The following is an 18,706-nucleotide window of genomic DNA, read 5'->3' on the forward strand; positions in this document are numbered from 1 at the left end:
CTCCTTGGCAGGAAGCCCATTTCTCCCTTTCCCACTCCCCCTGCTTGTTGTGTTCCCTCTCTCATTGTGTCTCTGTCAAATAAATAAAAGTCAATCTCAAACAAAAAAAAAAAAAATTTGTTTGGGGCGCCTGGTGGCTCAGTCACCTAAGCATCTGCTATGTTCCCCTCCTTTTCTGAATCATGACTCCAATCAGTCCTAAGGCTGTCAAAGCCACCTCTGAAAGATGGAAAGACCAGGATGGGGAGGGTACCATCAGCCAGTGGAGACAGCTCCACGAAGGCCAGATGAAAGCCTAAGAAGTTACAGAAAGAATTCAACACTGTGTTTCGGGGCAGGAGAGCTCCTCAGAATGACTACCTTTCACACAGTAAGTCCCTAAATATTTACACCAATATTTGAATTTTGGGCACAAAACAAAAGATAATCATTTTTAGTTGAAGAAAGATCTTCTCATCAATAACCAGCAGTTAAGACTGAACTTCACAAGTACAAGCTGGGGGTTTGATTTGGGCCCCCGAGAGACACACACACACACACACACACACACATACACACGAAAGCTGATAGTTCACAAAACTGGCAGCCCTAAGGCTAGGAACAGAGTCAGCCTTGAATAACCAACATCAGTGTTTTAACAACCTTATATTTACAAAACTGAAGAAAGGAAAGAAATTCTTAAGTTTTTATCTCAGCTCTGATCATTAAAGCACAGTGAGCAAGATCAAACAAAATATCCTGAAGTAGTTTCAAGCTTATTCAAATTAACTTCATTCCAACCAGCCTCTGAACTCTAGCACATACGGTGACACTAAGAAATAGACAAAAATACATCAGCGTTTCCAATACTTAACACGGCTATCAAATGTGCCCACACACAGCACTTGGACTATGTTTCCTTCCACCATTTATTCGACAATATGCAAGTGAAATGACCTCGTGCTGTATGGCTCTTTGTTAAAAGGCTGAGATTTTACCACGATACAGCAAATTGGTGTGATGCTCTGCCACCCCACCCCCACTTAACAAATCCGGCTCAGAAAACAGCTGCCCAGGATCAGCTCTGCTGAAGTTTTAGGCACAGACTAAAATAGAAGTCAGCAGCCAACGAGTCACCAGAAAATGAGTGCTGGACAAAATGCAAACCCCTTCTTAGAAGACATAAGAAAGTAAACATCACTGAGACGTTTTTTCTTTGCTTATAAGGGCAATTTCTAGATCATTTTTCTACAGCTAAGTTTTAATAATCCCCTGGCATGCCATTAAGAGACTCAGACAAAGTACAAACTGGGTCACCCTATAAAATCTCCAAGGTCCACAAGAATGTAATCTTGGGATTAAAACCTGCTACCAGTGCCAGAGCGCTTCCTGCCTCATTAAGTACTACCACACTGGAGACGCGACGGAAATCTGACCCATATTAATTATGCTGTTCAAATCATTTCAGGACAAATACATTAAACTCTCTGCCTGCCCTACTACCAAATCCAGACAGTCCAATTAGTGAAAATCAACTCCCACAATGGGAAGCCACATAGCTTTTCCCTCTCCCCTCCAGCTCCAGTACCTGGTAGACAAAGCAGATGGTAGGTGCCTGGCAACCATATAGGAACTTGACGTCGATGACATGCAGTTCCTCGAGGCGGATGTTAAAGGCCTTGAGCTCTTTATTGTCCCGGTCTAGCGGAATAACCTTGAAAAGGCCATCATAGAGTCGCAGGCCAATCATCCGGCACTCAGGGTCGATGATGCCAATAATGCCGGTCTCTGAGGGGCGGCCAATACGGTCCTGAGAAGTAAAACTGGGGTTAGGGAAGAACCTCAACACTCAGAGTAACAGAGGACACCGGGCACCTCTTCCCCAAAATAATTGTAGGGGTCGTAATAAAACCAGTGGCCTCCAACTGACATGTCAGGGAGCCCAAATGTCAGTGCACACCTTCTCGCAAAACACTAATTCTCAATGAATTAGTACCCTGTCCCTTGGATGACTCCTTTCTTCATAAAAGTTTAAACCCTTAGTGTTTTCTCCCCATTTCTCTGATCACAGGGAGAGCTGCCCCGAGCCATTCAATTTTCTTTAGCAAGTCATGACAGCTCTATCCAAATAACTCTTATCAGCCTGAAGCAGCCACCTCACCTGGACATTGCCATGGGCTCGTGTTATGATATCAATGCTCTCGCCACTCTGCTTATATTCCAGGATGCAGGCGTTGTATTTAGCTGTTAGGATAAACAGTAGGTCCTTGCTCTCCCCCTGGAAACCAACATAATACCATCAAAAGAAGTTCTTTTTGAAACAAGAATACCTATCCAGCCTCCAAGCATCTTTCTCTAAGCATGCTAAATTCTTTAAGAACTTTTTCTCCCTGAAGAGAAAAATCCACAGCGAGCAGGTAACACGTATCAGATACACACACCCTTAGGGTGTGTGCAAAAGGCCAGAACTGAAGCTGGTAAACACCTAGCCTACCCTTTGATGATTGTGCATCTCTTTGCCCCACCTACAACAATGTCTTGTCTATTTCCATCTCAAGCTAATCTCACTCATTCCATTCAAATTCTGAAAGATGAATGTGATGTCTCCTTCTAAACCTCTCCAACTATTTGAAGAAAGAAAAAAACATGAATACCAATGGAAGCTAAAATGGATCTACGATGGGGCACCTGAGTGGCTCAGCGGGTTAAGCCTCTGCCTTCAGCTCAGGTCATGATCCCAGGGTCCTGGGATCAAGCCATGCATCGGGCTCTCTGCTCAGCAGGGAGCCTGCTTCCCTTCCTCTCTCTCCACCTGCCTCTCTGCCTCTCTGCCTACTTGTGATCTCTGTCAAATAAATAAATAAAATCTTTAAAAAAAAAAAAAGACTTTCAACCAAAACTCTTGTTTCAGCTCACTTTAAAAAAATAAATAAATAAAACAAAATAAAATGGATCTACAAAGTCTTACCTACTTATTCACCAAAAGAGAAAATATTTTTTCAAAGGGTTACAATTAAAATTTTAAATCCACTGCATTCCTGTCAGATGCAATTAGATTATAATGAAACAATATGGATGAAAACATCTCAATTGCAGTAAAGACGATAATATGTTATGTTAACATAACAACAAATGTTTGCTATGTAATAGCTCCTGTGTTATTAAGAACATTTCATCTTCATAATAACCCAGAGATTTTACAATTATCCCCATTTTGCAGACAGGCAAATAAGGCTCTGAAAAGTTAGGCGATACCCAAAGTTAAAATTAATAAGGAATAAAGCCAGGACTGCCCTAATCTAGAGCCTCGATCAGTAGTAACCCACATTTCAAAATGCTTTAATTTTGTCTTCTAAAGAAGTCAACTTGATCAGTTTTTTCTTAGTGACTCTCTTCTACCCTGAAGAAGCTTATTTAAGAATATAAATTGAGGGACGCCTCAGTGGTTTAGTCAGTTAAGTATCTGCCTTCGGCTCAGGTCATGACCCCAGGACCCTGGGATGGATTCCCACATTGGGCTCCTTGCTCATCAGGGAGCCTGCTTCTCCCTCTCTGCTTGTGCGCTCTGCCCCTCACTGGTAAATAAATAAAATTAAAAAAAAAAAAAAAAAAAAGAATATAAGTTGAAACCCTCCCCATTCAAAAGAGATGATTTTCTCTCCTAAACCTTATTCCACCCACCCCAAGCAAAAGTGTGAAACAAAGTAAAACTATCTAAGTTCTTGTCGCTGGGCCCAACCCAGAGCACTTACCTTGGGCCTGAAAAGCTCCATGACTGCAATCTTCCCATACATGCCCACCTCTTTGACTGGGCGAAGACCCTCAGCAGTGACCACATAGATCTCTAACCTCGTGTTTTTGGCAATCAACAGGTTCAAGTCTTCAGCTGAAGTAAAGTGTCCTGAAAGGAACAGATCCTCTAACTTTTGAAGCCAGCGCAGTATCTAAATAATCCTATCACTTCTACTTAAATACCACCAGAATTCTCATTTATTTCACATATTTCTCTGGCTCCCTCCATTCACACTTCCTTCTTGCCAGATCCAGCACCTCAAAGAGTCTCACTTCATACATTCAAGCTACTTCCCTAATCAGACTAAGAAAACTGGACTGGGCCTAAGAGTAACGTGTCCTTCAACTGACAATGACTGTGAAAACCTTTCAGATGGCTTTGTGCCCTCAAATTTGACTTTTCCTACAGCAGTGGCAGACAGCTAACTACGGAACACTAGAAAAAGTGAACATCACCATTCCGTCCTTATCTAAATGTTCACAAAATCTTTATCAGAGCAGAACGAATGCAAATTCCCAGAGCTTTTTATGAAAACACCGCTTTGTCCACATCCCTTGTCTTCCCTGCAGTCTACCAAAACCCCCGCGTCCACACTCCCTCAGAGCTTCCCACTCTGCAAACAACAGAGTTTTGTTTTGGAATCATGATTAGAATTTACGTAAACATACAAATTTGAGGTCTTCGTGTTCTGCTGGGAACGTGGATCAAGATGATTATTCCCGGGTTCAGGACATCTGTGTCCTTTGTAATCCTTGCACAGTCAACAAGGCAAACCCAGCACTGGGCTGGGCCGTCCAAACCCTCCTCTCCAACAGCTCCCTGGAGTAAACAACAGCCCCCGGCAAAGAGAACTCTCCTCCTTTGGGGGAGTGCGGACATTCCTCAGATCCCTCCACCTCCTGCACCCCACCCCGCTGGCTCTCCCACAAGAAAATTCTGACCCTCCAAGTCGCCATCACCACGGCCCCTTCCCCTAACCACACGAGGCCAATCTCGGGGCCCACCCCAAGCACAGGCACCACCGCACAATCAACTCGCTTCTTCGCTCTCCATCCCAGTGGACCCGTCCTGTCCCCGAGGCCAAGTGACCTCCCAGAACGAAAGGGGACCCTCGAGGGCAGCTTTTGCTCCCCAAAAGGCGCGAGCTGAAGAAAGCTTCTTTAAAGTCGCGGCCGGGGAGGAGCTCCGTCGGCCGCCAGCACCTTCCATTCCCGGGACTCGGTCCCGCCCGGCCGCCCCAGGGGCCGCGGGCCTCCCTAGGCCTCGGTTCCCCCCAGCTCCCTCCCTCGCGGGGTCTCCTGCCCTGGCAGCCTCACCGGTCACGCAGCCGTTCACGGCGGTGGGCTTCTGCGCCGTTACCACGTAGTTGTACGACATGTCGAGGTCTGGGACGGCCCGTCGGCACTCGAGCGCAACGATAGAGAAATGGACACAGGCGAAGAGACGGGGCCCCCACCCGCGCGCGGCGAACTCCACTGCCGCTGCCTCCGCCCCAGAGACACGTTGCAGGCCAGAGCGGCCGGGGCGCGGGGCATCACGGGACGGCCTCACCTGGCCTCTTGGAGGACTCACGGCGCCCCAGGCGGCCAACCAAAGGAGGCCCCGCCTCCCAGAGGCCCCGCCCCGTCTCTTACCGCCAGAGCGCGGAGTACCCGGATGAGGGCGCGCCGTCGGGGGTCATTGTGAAGCGGCAGCTGCTACGGAGGTGGCTGGTGCGGGCGTGAGTGGGTGGGGGAGGTGCGCGGACACCCCCTCCGCTGTCGGAGCCGACCTTCGCCCCAGCCCACGCCCTTCGCCCATCCACAGACCCTGTCCTCGTGCCCTTCCATTTCTCTGGGAGCTCTCGGGGCTGTTCTCCCTTTTGGAATGGGAAGTACTGCAGAGGTCTTGAGGAGGAGGGGGTAACGGCAATTTGTGCACCTCGCAGACTAGAACCCAGGTCCTGACCTCCCTCTCCTTAGTACCCCCCGCATTCATCCAAACTCAGTCGGTACCCTCGCCTGACCCTACAAGGACTGATCACCCCGCCTCACTTCGAAGGCCACCAGGAGGCTCGCCTGTCCCGTTTAAACTAGGGGGTTTTTTTGTGTTTTTTTTTTAAGATTTTATTTATTTATTTGACAGAGAGAGATCACAAGCAGGCAGAGAGGCAGGCAGAGAGAGAGAGAGGAGGAAGCAGGCTCCCCACTGAGCAGAGAGCCCGATGCGGGACTCGATCCCAGGACCCTGAGATCATGACCTGAGCCGAAGGCAGCGGCTTAATCCACTGAGCCACCCAGGTGCCCCATCTAGGTTTTATTTTTCAGACTTTGAAGGGCCCACTGGGCCACTTGCCCAGCATTATTCGTGCCCCTGTTGCTGTACAAATTCTGACCTCAAACACAAAACCAGGATTTCCTGGGTGGGACCGTTAATGGCCCAGGAAAGCAACCCCCAATTTCCAGGCCACTCCCGGCAGAGAGAGGCTTTGCAAGGAGTAAGGGAAAGCTTCGTGGCTTGGAGTAGCTTCAGAATGCCACAGAGAAGGCAGCCCCCCGTATTACAGATGAGGAAGCTGAGGTTCAAGGGAACTGGTTTACTTAAGATCCCACAGTAAGTCGAAGGCAGAGCCAGGTGGCAACCCTAGTATGGATACTACCTCTTGCAGACACGTAGCATAAGAGCCTGGATGACCCCAAGAGACCTCTGAACTGCGGGGAGCTAAAACGTCATTGTAGTTTACCTGTGTAGTTTCCTACACCAAGGGCTCTGCCTGACTTGGGAGGCACAGACTTACCAGGAGAAGGAAAACAGGCTTTGTCGAAAGACTAGGTGTGGGTTTGAGTTCTGGCTCTTAACTGTTATGACCTTGGACAAGGCACTAGAGCTCTCTGAGTCTGGTTCCCAGAAGTAAAATGGGGTCACAGACTCAGCTGCCTCCTTGCTGGTGTGGTGCCAAAACCAAGTGTGTGAAGATCTTTGTAAACTAACTCACTGCACATGATGCCCACATGAGAGGTGAAGTTACTCTGTGGGTAACTGCCCCTTGGTGAGGAGGTGGGGTGCATAAAGGCAGCCCTGTACCCAACATAGATTGATTTGTCTTCTAGCAGCCAAGTGCAGGTGTGAACCTTGGTCAGTCCCATGCTCTTCTCCATCCCCAGTGCACGTACTAGAGTTTGGACTTGGATCAAAGTCTGGGGCAGCTCCCTCATTACTAGGGCCTTGGAAGCATGATTGTGCCGCAAGGCTGTCGGTGCATCCAGCAGCCCAGACTGTTTGCCTCTTCTGCAGGTGCCGCTGCCGTTGTCACTGTGCTTGGACCCCGCTAGCACCCACAGGATTGCCTGTCCTCCAGCGGCTCAGTGCAAAGGTGTGAACTCCGCGTGCTTCAGAGTCTCCCCACCATGGTGAGTCCCATGAGGGCCGGGGCAGAGGAAGGACACTGTGGTCTTGGAGCAGTGGGGGTGCCAGCCCTAGGCGTGCTGGAATTCCTTACACCCTGATGAAGAGACACTGCTGCCTTCTAAGGTTCAGAGAGGTTAAGAGAGAGAGAGTCATCCTTCTTCTCAGGGCCTGATCCCTGCTTCCATTTCCCAGCTGGTCCCAGCCAGACCCAGGGCTGCAGCCCCTGAGTCCCTGCAGGACCCATCTGGCCCTGGTCTCAGTCATACATTTAGGTCAGAAAATTATTGGTTAGGTATTCTTTAATAGACACTGTACCAGGAGCCCTGAGGGATCTGATGTCTTTTCCTGAGCCTGGGACAAGTGTGGGCTGGTCCCAGAGGTGGGATCTGCACTGTGGGAAGCTCGGCATGGCCCGGGGGGGGGGGGGGGCGGGCATCGCTCCAGGCCCACTCTAGAACTAGATCTGGACCAAAGCAGGCCTTGGACAGACTTGGGTTCAAATTTCAGCCTGTCACCAACCAGAGACCTTCTTACAAGAGACTTGATTTTTCTGAGCTTTTTTTTTTTTCCTTCTTATCTACAATGTGAGGCAGATAAAGGCCCAAACTACAAGTGGCTGCGAGGTGTTAATCAGACCAGAATCCTGGGGGCCTCACTCAGTGCCTGATCAACTTCCTTTCCTTTTCCATCCTCTCAGGCTGCTGGGAACCAGGGTTGGCACTGGTGTCCGAGCCCTCCTTTGGCTCTGGGTCAAAAGTGGTTGCAGATCCCAGGCAAGGCTATCAGAGATGGTGGTTGGGGCGGGGTAGGGGGGGAAGTACATTCTTGGAGGGTGGTGGCACTGGAGGCTGGACTTGAAGTTGAGACCAGCTCACAATTTCTTTGCATATTCCAGTCCCCAGAGGGCTCTGAGAGCCACAAGCACATGCCCTTACTAGGGCAAGACCTCTGCCAGTCTCAGCCTCCCTTCAGCCCCTGGGGAGAGCAGCATGATAAGACTAAAATGGAACCGTCTTTGGAGTCAGGCCGACCTGGACACTTGCTGGCTGTGTGACTTTGGGCAAAGTCATTAAACTATGCCTCGGTTTCTTCTTCAGGCTAATCTTTCCTCCATAGGGTTATTGGGAATATTGAGTAAAACATGCTTAAAAAGCACCTGGACCCTGGGTCTGGCTCTCAGTCACTATTTGGGAACAGAACTCATAACAGCGTTATCATTCTGCTTGCTTCCTGCTGACCTGGGCTGCTCTCCTTAGACCAGAGAAGATGGCTTGGCTTTGGCGCTTGCCCAGGCCCAGGAAAGGCCAGAATTTGCTCAGGGGAACCAGGTGCCTGTGGGTTTGGGGTAGGAGCCTCCTGGAAATGAGCTTTGATGGGACCTGGATTGGCAGCAGCTGCCCAGGGCCACCAGGCGGCGCTGGGAGCCTGCCGTCTGGTTCCTCATTGGGCTCCAGTCTTTCCCTCTTTGTGACGGAGGCAGAAGCTGGCACCAGCTTTTCAGAGTCCGCTTGAGAAAGGGAGTAACTGCCTTGTGTTCAGTTCTTAAATCTACAACAGGCATATACTCTAGTTTATTAAGCCTCTGATTTGCTGAGGAAGACAAAGGTCAGAACAACAAGGTGTCTTCCCTGAGTTCTCACAGCTGGTGAGAGGCAGATGGGATTTAAGCCCAAGAGCTCGTGACCGTGACCGCAGAACCCAAAGCCTTTGACACGCTAGCCCCCACGCTGTCTACTTCTGCCTGCACCCCGTGTCCACTCAACCCTACCCTCAGGCCAGCTGCCCTAGACCCTCCCGCCAGAGGTTCCCCACGGCCAGGTTCTACCTTCCGCTTGTGAGGACCTGCCCACCTTACCTGGTGGTCACTGGTTGCTTAAGTTGTTCTAACTTGCTTCCTGCCCTGGCCACTGTCCGAGTTCACATCTCCAGACCCTGGTGTGTACTCTCCCTTGGCCTGGAATATTCTCTTCCTTTTTCCCTTCCCCCCATGCCCCTCACGCTCTTGACTTCCCTAACTCCTTCTCCTTCTTCACAAAGACTCCCAGGAGCCACTGAGGAGGCAAGCACATTCCTCTTGCGTAGCACCTCCCACAGCATGTGGAGACGATCTTTCTGTTTCCGTCAAGGGTAGGAGCAGCGTTCTGTGGATGAACACTGGGCACACCAAGAGGCTCAGGAAATGTTTGTCTGGCACCAGAGCAAAGGAGTGTAGGGCCTCTCTGATGCCTTCTCCTGGCACAGGAGCCTCAGCCTGGGGCTTTGACAGAAGAAGGCTGTTGGGCCCTAATTTTATTAAATTCTTCTAGACTCAGGACTCTGGTTCCCTTCTTTGGTCTACACTGAAGCCCTTTTTCTAGATAAATTTAAGCCGTAGTCCAAAACAGTTCATAAATTTTGCCCTTAATCAATAGTCCCAAATTAAGTGAACTCACAGAAATATCTGCCTGAGAAAGTCCTGCCCAATTCAAGATACTGCCGTGTCCCTGGAGTCCTTATGGCTAATGGGTCTCCAGCATAGCGCTGTGGCGGGGCGGGGACTGTCCCTGCCAACCGCACCTGGAACTTCCTCCCGGCTCCTCTCTTGCAGACGTCCAAGAAGCTGGTGAACACGGTGGCAGGCTGTGCCGACGATGCCCTGGCTGGTCTGGTGGCCTGCAACCCCAGCCTGCAGCTCCTGCACGGCCACCGCGTGGCCCTCCGTTCCGACCTGGACAGCCTCAAGGGCCGGGTGGCGCTGCTGTCGGGTGGGGGGTCTGGCCATGAGCCTGCCCATGCCGGTGAGCAGTCTGGGACAGAGGTGGGAGGGGCAGGTGCTGGGCAGCGTGGACGGGGGCTCCAGGAGATCCTCAGTGCTGCCAGGAGTTTTAGGACAGAGCCCAGGTCGGGGGCTGTCTCAGTCCCTCAGGCTGTGACCTAGGGCTAGTCAAGGCTTTTCTCTGGGCCTCAGTCTCTACATCTTATGGGCCAAGTGATCTCTCGGCTCCTTCCAGCTCTGAGAGTCAGTGATTTTGTGAATCCTGGCTCTCCAGGCCTCCCTGAGCCCTCCCCCTCCTCCATGAAGCCTTCCTGACTTTTCTAAGTTAGAGTAGGATCCCTCTTCTGAATTCCCACCCCACATTTTCACATACATCACAGATAGCCCTGGAATGTTTCCCGCTCAGTGCCAGGGATGTGAGCTCTCAAGAACTCCTGGGGGGCCACAGACCCGGCTTTGTATCCTCTGTTCCTCTCCTGTCTCCCTTGGCAAATCCGTCCATCCACTAAGCACCCTTTATGGGCACCTTTCATCATCTGGCACTGTCTGGGGCATGAGGGATATAACCTTGAGCCAGAAAAACAAGGTGCCTGCCCTCACAGAGCTTCTTTTCTCATTTAGGGAGATGTAACCAGGTAAATGTGTAAGTGAGAGAGAACCTTCCAGAGCATGTTAAGTGAAGAATGGCTCCCCAAACCATGACGCCCAGCAGCGTGGGAAGGCCCGGGGACCGCAGGCACAGGTCCCCAGCCAGCATCTGCTCTGTCTCCAGGTTTCATAGGGAAGGGGATGCTGACGGGGGTCATCGCAGGAGCCGTGTTCACCTCCCCGGCAGTGGGCAGCATCCTGGCAGCTATCAGAGCAGTGGCCCAGGCGGGCACAGGTAAGCCTGGCAGGCGGGAGGGGCTGCTGTGGTGAGGGCAGGCGCTGACGGGGCCCTGCTGGCTGCTTCTGCAGTGGGGACCCTCCTCATCGTGAAGAACTACACTGGGGATCGGCTCAACTTTGGCCTGGCCCGGGAGCAGGCCCAGGCTGAGGGCATCCCCGTGGAGATGGTGGTCATTGGGGACGACTGCGCTTTCACCGTCCTGAAGAAGGCGGGCAGGCGGGGACTCTGCGGCACAGTGCTCATTCACAAGGTGAGATTTCCCACCCGGACACTGGCTGGCTGGCCGGCTCCCCGCAACCCCCAGCCTTCTCTTTCCACGCAGCACCAGGGACCTGGACCTTTCCAGCCAGCCCAGCCCCTGCCCCAGGAGGCCACTCTTTCCCCAGTGTTCCCTGATCCCCTCAACTCCCTAAGCCCAGAATCTAAGTGTTTTCCTAGACCGTTCCCTCTTCGTCCCCCACACCCAGCCAGTTGCCCTGTCCTCGTCATCCGACTCCTGAATTGCCCCCATGCTTCACATGCCTCTCAGAGCCCTGCCCCTCCTGTCCCGGCCTTGAGTCTGTGCCCGTGTCCTCCTGCCCAGCCGGCTGCAGCTGCTGCTCGTGGGCACCCCACCCCCACCTCCTGCCTGCCCCTCCAGCATGTTCCCCACGCTGCCCCAGAGGTGCCTTTCGAAAAGGCGTATTTGACCAGGTCGTCCGCCTGCTGAAAGCCCTCTGGGGTTCCAAGAGTCAGTCTAGGCTCCGTGGTCAGGTGGCCACCGCGCTGTCACCTCTCCTCCCTGACTTTCTAAGTTCATTTGCCGTCACGCGTCTTGGGCTCCGTTAACGCCAGTTCACCGCATGCCTGGGCTGTGGGTCCCTTCTGGGGCTTTGCTGAAGCTTCGTCTAAGGCTGTGAAAATCCTTTCACTGCCCAAGCTCTTCTGGACCTAGCTAACTCCTGCGATTCTGTACAGCCACCTCCGATGTCCCTCCTGGGTGGAGGCTCCCCTCCTCGGTGCTCTCGTGGCATCCCGCTGTGACAGTCCCCCTCACATTCAGTGTTCAGTCTGCAGGCGTCTCTTTCCCCAGATTCCCATCCCTCCGAGGCAGGGACTGTCACTCGGTCAGCTTTTTTTCTTCTTAGCACACCCTGAGTGCTTGGCAAAAACGCAGTGGCTGGGTGTGTGCGTGAGAAGGGAGAGACAGCCACAGCGTATATGCCATGGAGAACCAGCTCTAGGCGAGTCACCAGGAAACTGGCTACCAACTAGCTGTGTGACATTGGACTAGTCAACGTCCCTTCTTTGGGCTCATTTCTCTATTTGCGAAGTCCCTTCTGGCTCCCACAGACTGGGCTTCTTGAAGATTGCAGGCAAGTGCCCTGCCCTAAATACGGCGGGCGAGGCTGATGTGGTAGTACCGAGGAGGTGCCTTCTTCCAACTAGAAACTCAGCCCCAGCCCGTCCCCTCCCTGCTAGCCATACACTGACTGCTTCCTCTTGTCTGTGTGGGCGCAGGTGGCAGGTGCCCTGGCTGAGGCGGGTGTGGGGCTGGAGGAAATCACAAAGCGTGTGAGCGCGGTCGCCCAGGCCATGGGTGAGTGCTGGCCCAGGGATTTGGAAAGGGAAGGTGGGAGGTCCAGGCTGACCTTGGGACTGACTAGGTGCAAGTTCCCTGTGACTTTCCAGGTGATTCCCCAGGGGCGGAGGGAAGGTCTCCCTGGGGCAGTTCCTGGGGACTGGTAGCCTTGGGTCCGCAGGCTGGGTTTCTCCTTCCCCACTGAGGTGACCAGTGTGGCAGCCAGGCTCAGTGAAGAAGCTGCGGTGGGCTAGGCCCCCCGAAGCGTGGCCAGTGCCTGCCGCCTGCCGCCTGACACCAAGAACAAAACACTTACCTTTTCCGCGCCTCCCTTCTGGCAGGGACCCTGGGAGTGAGCTTGTCCTCTTGCAGCGTCCCTGGCTCCAGACCCACCTTTGAGCTCGCAGCAGATGAGGTGGAGCTGGGCCTGGGTAAGTTTGGGGCCGCCCCTCCCCGGCTCTGCCTGTGCCCTGGGGTTTGCCCACATCTTATCCCCTGGGAGGGAGCTGGTGCCTAAGAGGTCTCATACTTTTTTAGGCTTTTTTTTTTTTTAAGTTGATGTGTTTAAGCAATCTGTACACCCAATGTGGGGCTCACACTCACACCCCTGAGATCAAGAGTCACATGTTCTTCTGACTGAGCCAGCCAGGTACCCTAAGATTAGTATTTCTAAGTGGGCGCTTGGATCTCTTCTGGCCCAGCCTGTCTGGTCTCTTCACCTGCTTTGTGGTCCGTACCCGGACTCTGGCCACAGTGGCTCTGTGCCTCACCTACCTCCTTGCCTTTGCTCATGCCCTTTCTGGGTCCCTTGGCCCCTGCCAGAATGTAGCCCTCCTTTCATCGGCGGTTCAGAGGCCACCCAGCTCCCTTCTTCCTCCCCCGCCCAACCCTGTGTTTCCAAAGTGATGGAGAGAGGCCTCATGTGGCCTCGCTGTGACTGCCTCCAGTTAAAGCTACTTAGCTAGTTAAGAGTTAAGTAAGGCTGTCTCCACCGCCCAGCTGTAAGCTCCCAGAGAGTGGAGACTGTGCATTTCACATTATTCGACACTCCTCACATCCACAGTGCCTAGCTAGTGCTGAGCACTTCGTAAATGCTCGAGGAAAACATGATCAGTGAGTCCCCAGGCCCTGAGTGGGTCAGCAGTGACCGAATCTGTCCACAGGGATCCACGGGGAAGCTGGTGTGCGTCGGATAAAGGTAAGCGGACTCCTGGGCCCAGGCTGGTCTCAGACCGAGGCCTTCTAGCAAAGCTCACTGCTGGCTCTCATTCCGACAGATGGCGAGCGCCGACGAGATTGTGACACTCATGCTGGACCACATGACGGCCTCCTCCAACGTGTCCCGTGTGCCTGTGCGGGCCGGTGAGGGGCTATCATGCTGTCTCCCAGCCTTTCCTCCTCCTCTGGGCAGGCGGCCTGGAGAGCCTCATGTGGGGGTCGCATCTGCCCACAGGCTCCTCAGTGGTGCTGATGGTCAACAACCTCGGTGGCTTGTCGTTCCTGGAACTAGGCATCATAGCGGACGCTGCTGTCCGTGCCCTAGGTGAGCCCCACACCGGAAGGGGACTTCCCCAACCCCTGGAGCTCCTTTCCCTGAAGCCCTTTGAAGCTGGACAGAAGAAAAGCAGCCACGATTGGGTCTTGTGATGGCCCAGAGCAGGGCCTGTGCGGGCAGATGAACCTGAGTCAGACCATCACTGCCAGCTGACTGCTGGGTGCCGTGAGCCTCTGCCCTTGCTTGTAAAGAGGGTGCAGTGATAGTTCCTGTGCTTCTGGGTTGTCGTGAGGATTACGTGAAATTAAACATATGTATCACACCTAGCACAGGGCCTGGCACCCAGCAGGAACTCAGGAAAGGAGACTTGTAATTACCCATCTTCCCCATAGAGGGGGCACTGCCAGGGAATTGGGTAATTTGGGGCATCCTTGAGGGATGGCTGGAGGGATTCTGGCCATCTCCCTACTAACCTCCTGGCTTCCAAAATCCTTGTTTTCCTGGTTCTTTCTCTGATGCTGTGGGGACAAGTGCCCATCCTCCGCTTCTTGCCTCATGGTCTTCCTGCTCTGTATTGCAGAGGGCCGCGGGGTGAAGATCGCCCGTGCCCTGGTGGGCACCTTTATGTCCGCCCTGGAGATGCCCGGCATCTCTCTCACCCTTCTGCTGGTGGATGAGCCTCTCCTGAAACTGATCGGTAAGACCTGGAAGCTGGGGTCATCCAAGCCAGGCATCCTTGTGGCCCGAAGGAGCCACGGGGGAGTTAGGGACGACACCCGATCAGGGCTGACCATGACCCCTGTAGAGAAACCCTCTGTAGATACTCCAGCCTTCAACTGTTGCTGGAGGAGTTGGGAATACGATCCTCCCCAAGGACCCTCCACACTTCCCTTGTATACAGCAGGCACTGGGTACTTGCTTGTCGATACGGTGAGAGCCAGACACCAGGTGGGGAATCCAGGCCCCACTTGATTCCTGTCTGGCTGTCCCATGTCTATGAGTCGTCCTGCTGTCCCTAGATGCTGAAACCACCGCATCAGCCTGGCCTAACGTGGCCAAGGTCCCCGTGACTGGGCGGAAGCGGAGCCGGGCAGCCCCTGCTGAACCTCTGGAGGCCTCTGTTTCCACCACAGCAGGAGGTACCAAGCCCTGCTGGTGGGGAGGGAGGCCCGGGGCTTCCACCTGTGGGTGTGGGATGGGTGGGGGCTCTTGAACCCACAGCTCCCACACCCGTCGTGGTGGGTTGTGAAAGGGCCAGGTGGGCCTCTGTGCCACTGTCCTCCATCTCCAGGTTTGACCTCAAAGCGGGTGGTGCTGGTGCTGGAGCGGGTGTGCGCCACCCTCCTGGGCCTGGAGGACCACCTGAACGCCCTGGACCGCGCTGCCGGCGACGGGGACTGCGGCACCACCCACAGCCGCGCTGCCAGAGGTGGGCGCGGGGTCCCGCTGGCGTCAGGAGCGGGGCTGCTGTGGGATGTGGGTCTGAGAGGCGCCTGGGGGGCTCAGTCAGTTAAGTGTCTGCCTTTGGCTCAGGTCATGATCCCAGGGTCCTGGGATGGAGCCCCACGTTGGGTTCCCTGCTCGGCAGGAGGCCTGCTTCTCCCTCTGCCTGGCGCTCCCCCTGCTTATGCTCTCAGTCAAATGAATAAATAAAATCTTTTTTAAAAAATTAAAAAAACAAACAAACATGGGTTCTGAGATTTGGGCACTTTATGAACCGGAACATCTTCAAAAGCATGGCGAGTGTTCGTGTTGGAATGACCGCCATTTATTTTGCCAAGAGAGATCATTCACAGAACCTGGCATCTTTTCCCCTTTCCCCAGGAAAGGATTCTTCTGACGCTATAAACGTAGAAGGGTTGCTATTGCAAAATAAAATGTAACCTTTTTAGTATTTTTTTACATTTATTTTGAGAGAAAGTGAGTCAGGGAAGGGGCAGAGGGAGAGCGAAACCCAAGCGGACTCCACACTGAGTGTGGAGCGGGACACAGAGCCCCAGCGCCTGACGCTGAGATCCTGACCTGATCTGAAACCAAGAGTCGGGTGCTCAACCGCCCAGGCCCCCCGAATGTAATCTGTTTTTAAAAATTTATGTATGTACGTAGGTATGTGTGTGTGTGTGTGTACGTGCCCCAAAATCAAGAGTGTCGCTTCTTCTACTGACTGAGCCAGCCCGGCGTCCCCAAATGTGATGTTTTACAGTGAATAATAACTTTGGGTTCAAGAGAAACTCCCACAATTGTCCTTACTTTTCTCGGCTTGAGGGAGGTTAATGAAAAGCTCCTAATTATCCAGCATAGTTCAGGCAAAAAATCAGGGCTCCCCCGGGCTTGGCACAGCTCTAGCTGCTCTGAATACAACAGTGAGCAAAGCAAATAAACCTCCCTGCCCTCGAGGCTCGTGTACCTGTTCGGCTGGAGGAGGCACACAGTCAGCGGCAACCGTCAGCAAAGCAGAGAGGTTGGAGGCGCGCAGGGCTGAGGGGGAGAAATGAAGCTGGGATCGAGGCTTGGAAGGTCAGCATGGGGGTGTCCGGGGCAGGCCTCACTCTGCGTGCTGCCCAAGGTTCTTGTTTTCCCAGCCCTCTCCAGACTGCACCCAGGATGGAGAAAGGGAGCTTTGGGAATCTTCTAGGTTGGTCCCCTCAGCCTCTGTCAGGGGCCGGGCCTTCCGCCTGGCAGTGAGGCCTGAGTTGCTTGATTGGGGCACAAGCAGATGGGAGGGAGGGTCTCTGAATTCTTCACTTTTCTCTTTCTGCAGCCATCCAAGGGTGGCTGAAGGAGGGTCCACCCCCTGCCAGCCCTACCCAGCTACTCTCCAAATTGTCCCTCCTGCTCCTGGAGAAGATGGGAGGCTCATCTGGGGCGGTGAGTGCCAGCAGCCCCAGGGACCAAAGGACTGACCCAGAGGGACCCCAGATTGGCTGAGGCGCACGCCAGCCCCTTGTGCTCAGCATTCTGGTCCTCCCCAGCTTTATGGCCTGTTCCTGACTGCGGCGGCTCAGCCACTCAAGGCCAAGACAGACCTGCCAGCCTGGTCTGCTGCCCTGGATGCTGGCCTGGAGGCCATGCAGAAGTGAGCCAGAGCCCCAGGCCTTCGACCAAGGGTGGGCGGGTGGGCAGTGGATGGTGTCACCTGTTCCCAGCCCGCCCCGTCTCCATCCCACAGGGAGTCCCTGTAGGGAGTCTTAACTCATCCTTGCTCCCTGCCAGGTACGGGAAGGCTGCTCCAGGGGACAGGACAATGGTGTGTATTTGGCCCCACCCCTCCCTCTTTGTGGTGGAACAGAAGCCTCGAAGGCCACCCTCAGTGGCAGGGCCTGTCCTTATTCCCCTCTCCCTCACCTTACCCAGCTGGATTCCCTGTGGGCGGCAGGACAGGAGCTCCAAGCCTGGAAGAGCCCAGGAGCCAGTCTGTTCCAAGTTTTGACCAAAGCGGTCCAGGTGAGCAAGCAAGTTAATACCTTTCCTAGACCTGTTTCCTTCTTCAAACATGGAAAGCATCATTTGCATCAAAGGGTTGCTGTGAGGCTGGAGATAGGAGGAGCCCCGGGGCATCTAGGACACAGCAAGCCCTCAGTAGATGGTGGCCTATGGCCCTGCTAGAGATAGGAGAGGTGACCTCTCCACCCTGGTGACAGTACTCAGGGTGCTGGAAGGGCTGGGACAGGAGGGTGTAGGGTCCGTGGGGGAAGGAGGCCTGCTGGCTTGTCCTTGAACCTGCTCCCATGCTCCCACCCAGAGTGCAGAAGCTGCAGCCGAGGCCACCAAGAACATGGAAGCTGGGGCGGGAAGAGCCAGTTACATCAGCTCTGCGCGGCTGGATCAGCCGGACCCTGGGGCAGTGGCAGCCGCAGCTGTCCTCCGCGCCATCCTGGAGGCCTTGCAGAGCCCGGGTGTGTGAGGACATCCTGGACCTTGGTGCCTCTCACTGCTGGGCAGAGGTGGCCACCGTTGCTTCTTTTTGTCTTCCAGCTGTTACCCTCCCTCACCGTTTGCCCCCAGGGCCTGTCCTGGGTTCAGCAGGCAACCTCTACCAGCCATGAAAGTTCCTTTGGGAACTGCAGGGCAAGTGGGTTGGGTAGGACTTTGGCCCTGCCTTTTCCCTTTTCGGGGAGATAGAATTCTGTCCGTGCCCCCAAGCCACCTCAGGGCCTCCGCCATAGGCACTTTGCTTGGGTGCTACCATGGCCTTTAACTGGCCATGCTAACTTGATTGTAAGGTTCCTTGAGAAAGTATAGAAAAGCAAGTGAAGTAAAAACCACACTGAGGGGCACCTGGGTGGTTCAGTGGGTTAAAGCCTCTGCCTTTGGCTCAGGTCATGATCTCAGGGTCCTGGGATCAAGACCCGCATCAGGCTCTCTGCATAGCAGGGAACCTTCCCCAACCCCCTGCCCCTGCCTCTCTGCCTACTTGTGATCTGTCAAATAAATAAATCTTTAAAAAAACAAAACCACATTGAAACAATAGCTCCTGCTTCTGCTGAGGGAACTTTTTCCAGGTGTGAACCAGTGGGCCCACTGATGCCCCAGGCACTAAGGCTTCAGCCCCAGGTCAAAATGATCCCCACCCCTCCCCTAGCACCTGAGACCCAAGGGCAGGGTCTGTGCCACTGGGCTCTTTCACCATTCCTGTTTTCCAGTACACGCCACACCCGAAAGCCGTGCTTTTCTCAGCAATTAACTTAAACAGAATTCACATATTCTTAGGGATCCAGATGGGCAAATGGGACACCCAAAGAAATCACACTCTAAAGCTCAGCGGTTGAACGGAAACTGCACCCAAGCCAAGCAGGTCTGAAAGCACTCGCTGATGGCACACGGGCAAGCAGGAAGGGGCCGCGGAG

At 53.7% G+C, this 18,706-nt stretch overlaps 2 protein-coding genes and 1 long non-coding RNA gene across 8 annotated transcripts in view; 1 reads left to right on the plus strand and 2 right to left on the minus strand.

Annotated features, from left to right (window-relative positions):
- DDB1 (damage specific DNA binding protein 1) overlaps positions 1 to 5,398 on the minus strand; it is a 31,435-nt gene extending 26,037 nt beyond the window's left edge. The window contains exons 1-4 of the mRNA XM_082748021.1: positions 5,089 to 5,398; positions 3,732 to 3,880; positions 2,141 to 2,257; positions 1,568 to 1,789 (exon numbers count right to left, since the gene is read on the minus strand). Coding sequence (XP_082604147.1) covers positions 1,568 to 1,789; positions 2,141 to 2,257; positions 3,732 to 3,880; positions 5,089 to 5,149 — 549 coding nt within the window. The 5' untranslated portion in view covers positions 5,150 to 5,398. The remainder of the gene's footprint in view (positions 1 to 1,567; positions 1,790 to 2,140; positions 2,258 to 3,731; positions 3,881 to 5,088) is intronic.
- On the plus strand, positions 5,387 to 18,313 carry TKFC (triokinase and FMN cyclase). 6 transcript variants are annotated; one of them, XM_082748022.1, is made up of 18 exons: positions 5,387 to 5,477; positions 7,046 to 7,161; positions 9,747 to 9,936; positions 10,687 to 10,797; positions 10,872 to 11,053; positions 12,304 to 12,382; positions 12,706 to 12,795; positions 13,528 to 13,562; positions 13,642 to 13,726; positions 13,818 to 13,907; positions 14,440 to 14,556; positions 14,879 to 14,998; positions 15,151 to 15,288; positions 16,621 to 16,727; positions 16,832 to 16,935; positions 17,073 to 17,106; positions 17,214 to 17,303; positions 17,602 to 18,313. In XM_082748022.1, the coding sequence occupies exons 2-18, from the start codon at positions 7,159 to 7,161 to the stop codon at positions 17,761 to 17,763; spliced, it is 1,737 nt and encodes a 578-aa protein (XP_082604148.1). In that variant the 5' UTR covers positions 5,387 to 5,477; positions 7,046 to 7,158; the 3' UTR covers positions 17,764 to 18,313. The 6 variants fall into 6 exon arrangements, with proteins under 6 accessions (XP_082604148.1, XP_082604151.1, XP_082604150.1 ...); XM_082748025.1 differs by having other exon boundaries at positions 5,411 to 5,484; XM_082748024.1 differs by having other exon boundaries at positions 5,418 to 5,509.
- Positions 15,552 to 16,331, minus strand: LOC309873073. The gene is made up of 2 exons (XR_014316180.1): positions 16,267 to 16,331; positions 15,552 to 15,721 (listed from the first exon to the last, which is right to left on the minus strand). It is a non-coding gene; the product is annotated as an uncharacterized lncRNA (long non-coding RNA).
- Positions 18,314 to 18,706: the final 393 nt, after the last annotated feature.

This window comes from Mustela nivalis (genome assembly GCF_964662115.1).
Source record: "Mustela nivalis genome assembly, chromosome: 9".
Lineage (NCBI taxonomy): Eukaryota > Metazoa > Chordata > Mammalia > Carnivora > Mustelidae > Mustela > Mustela nivalis.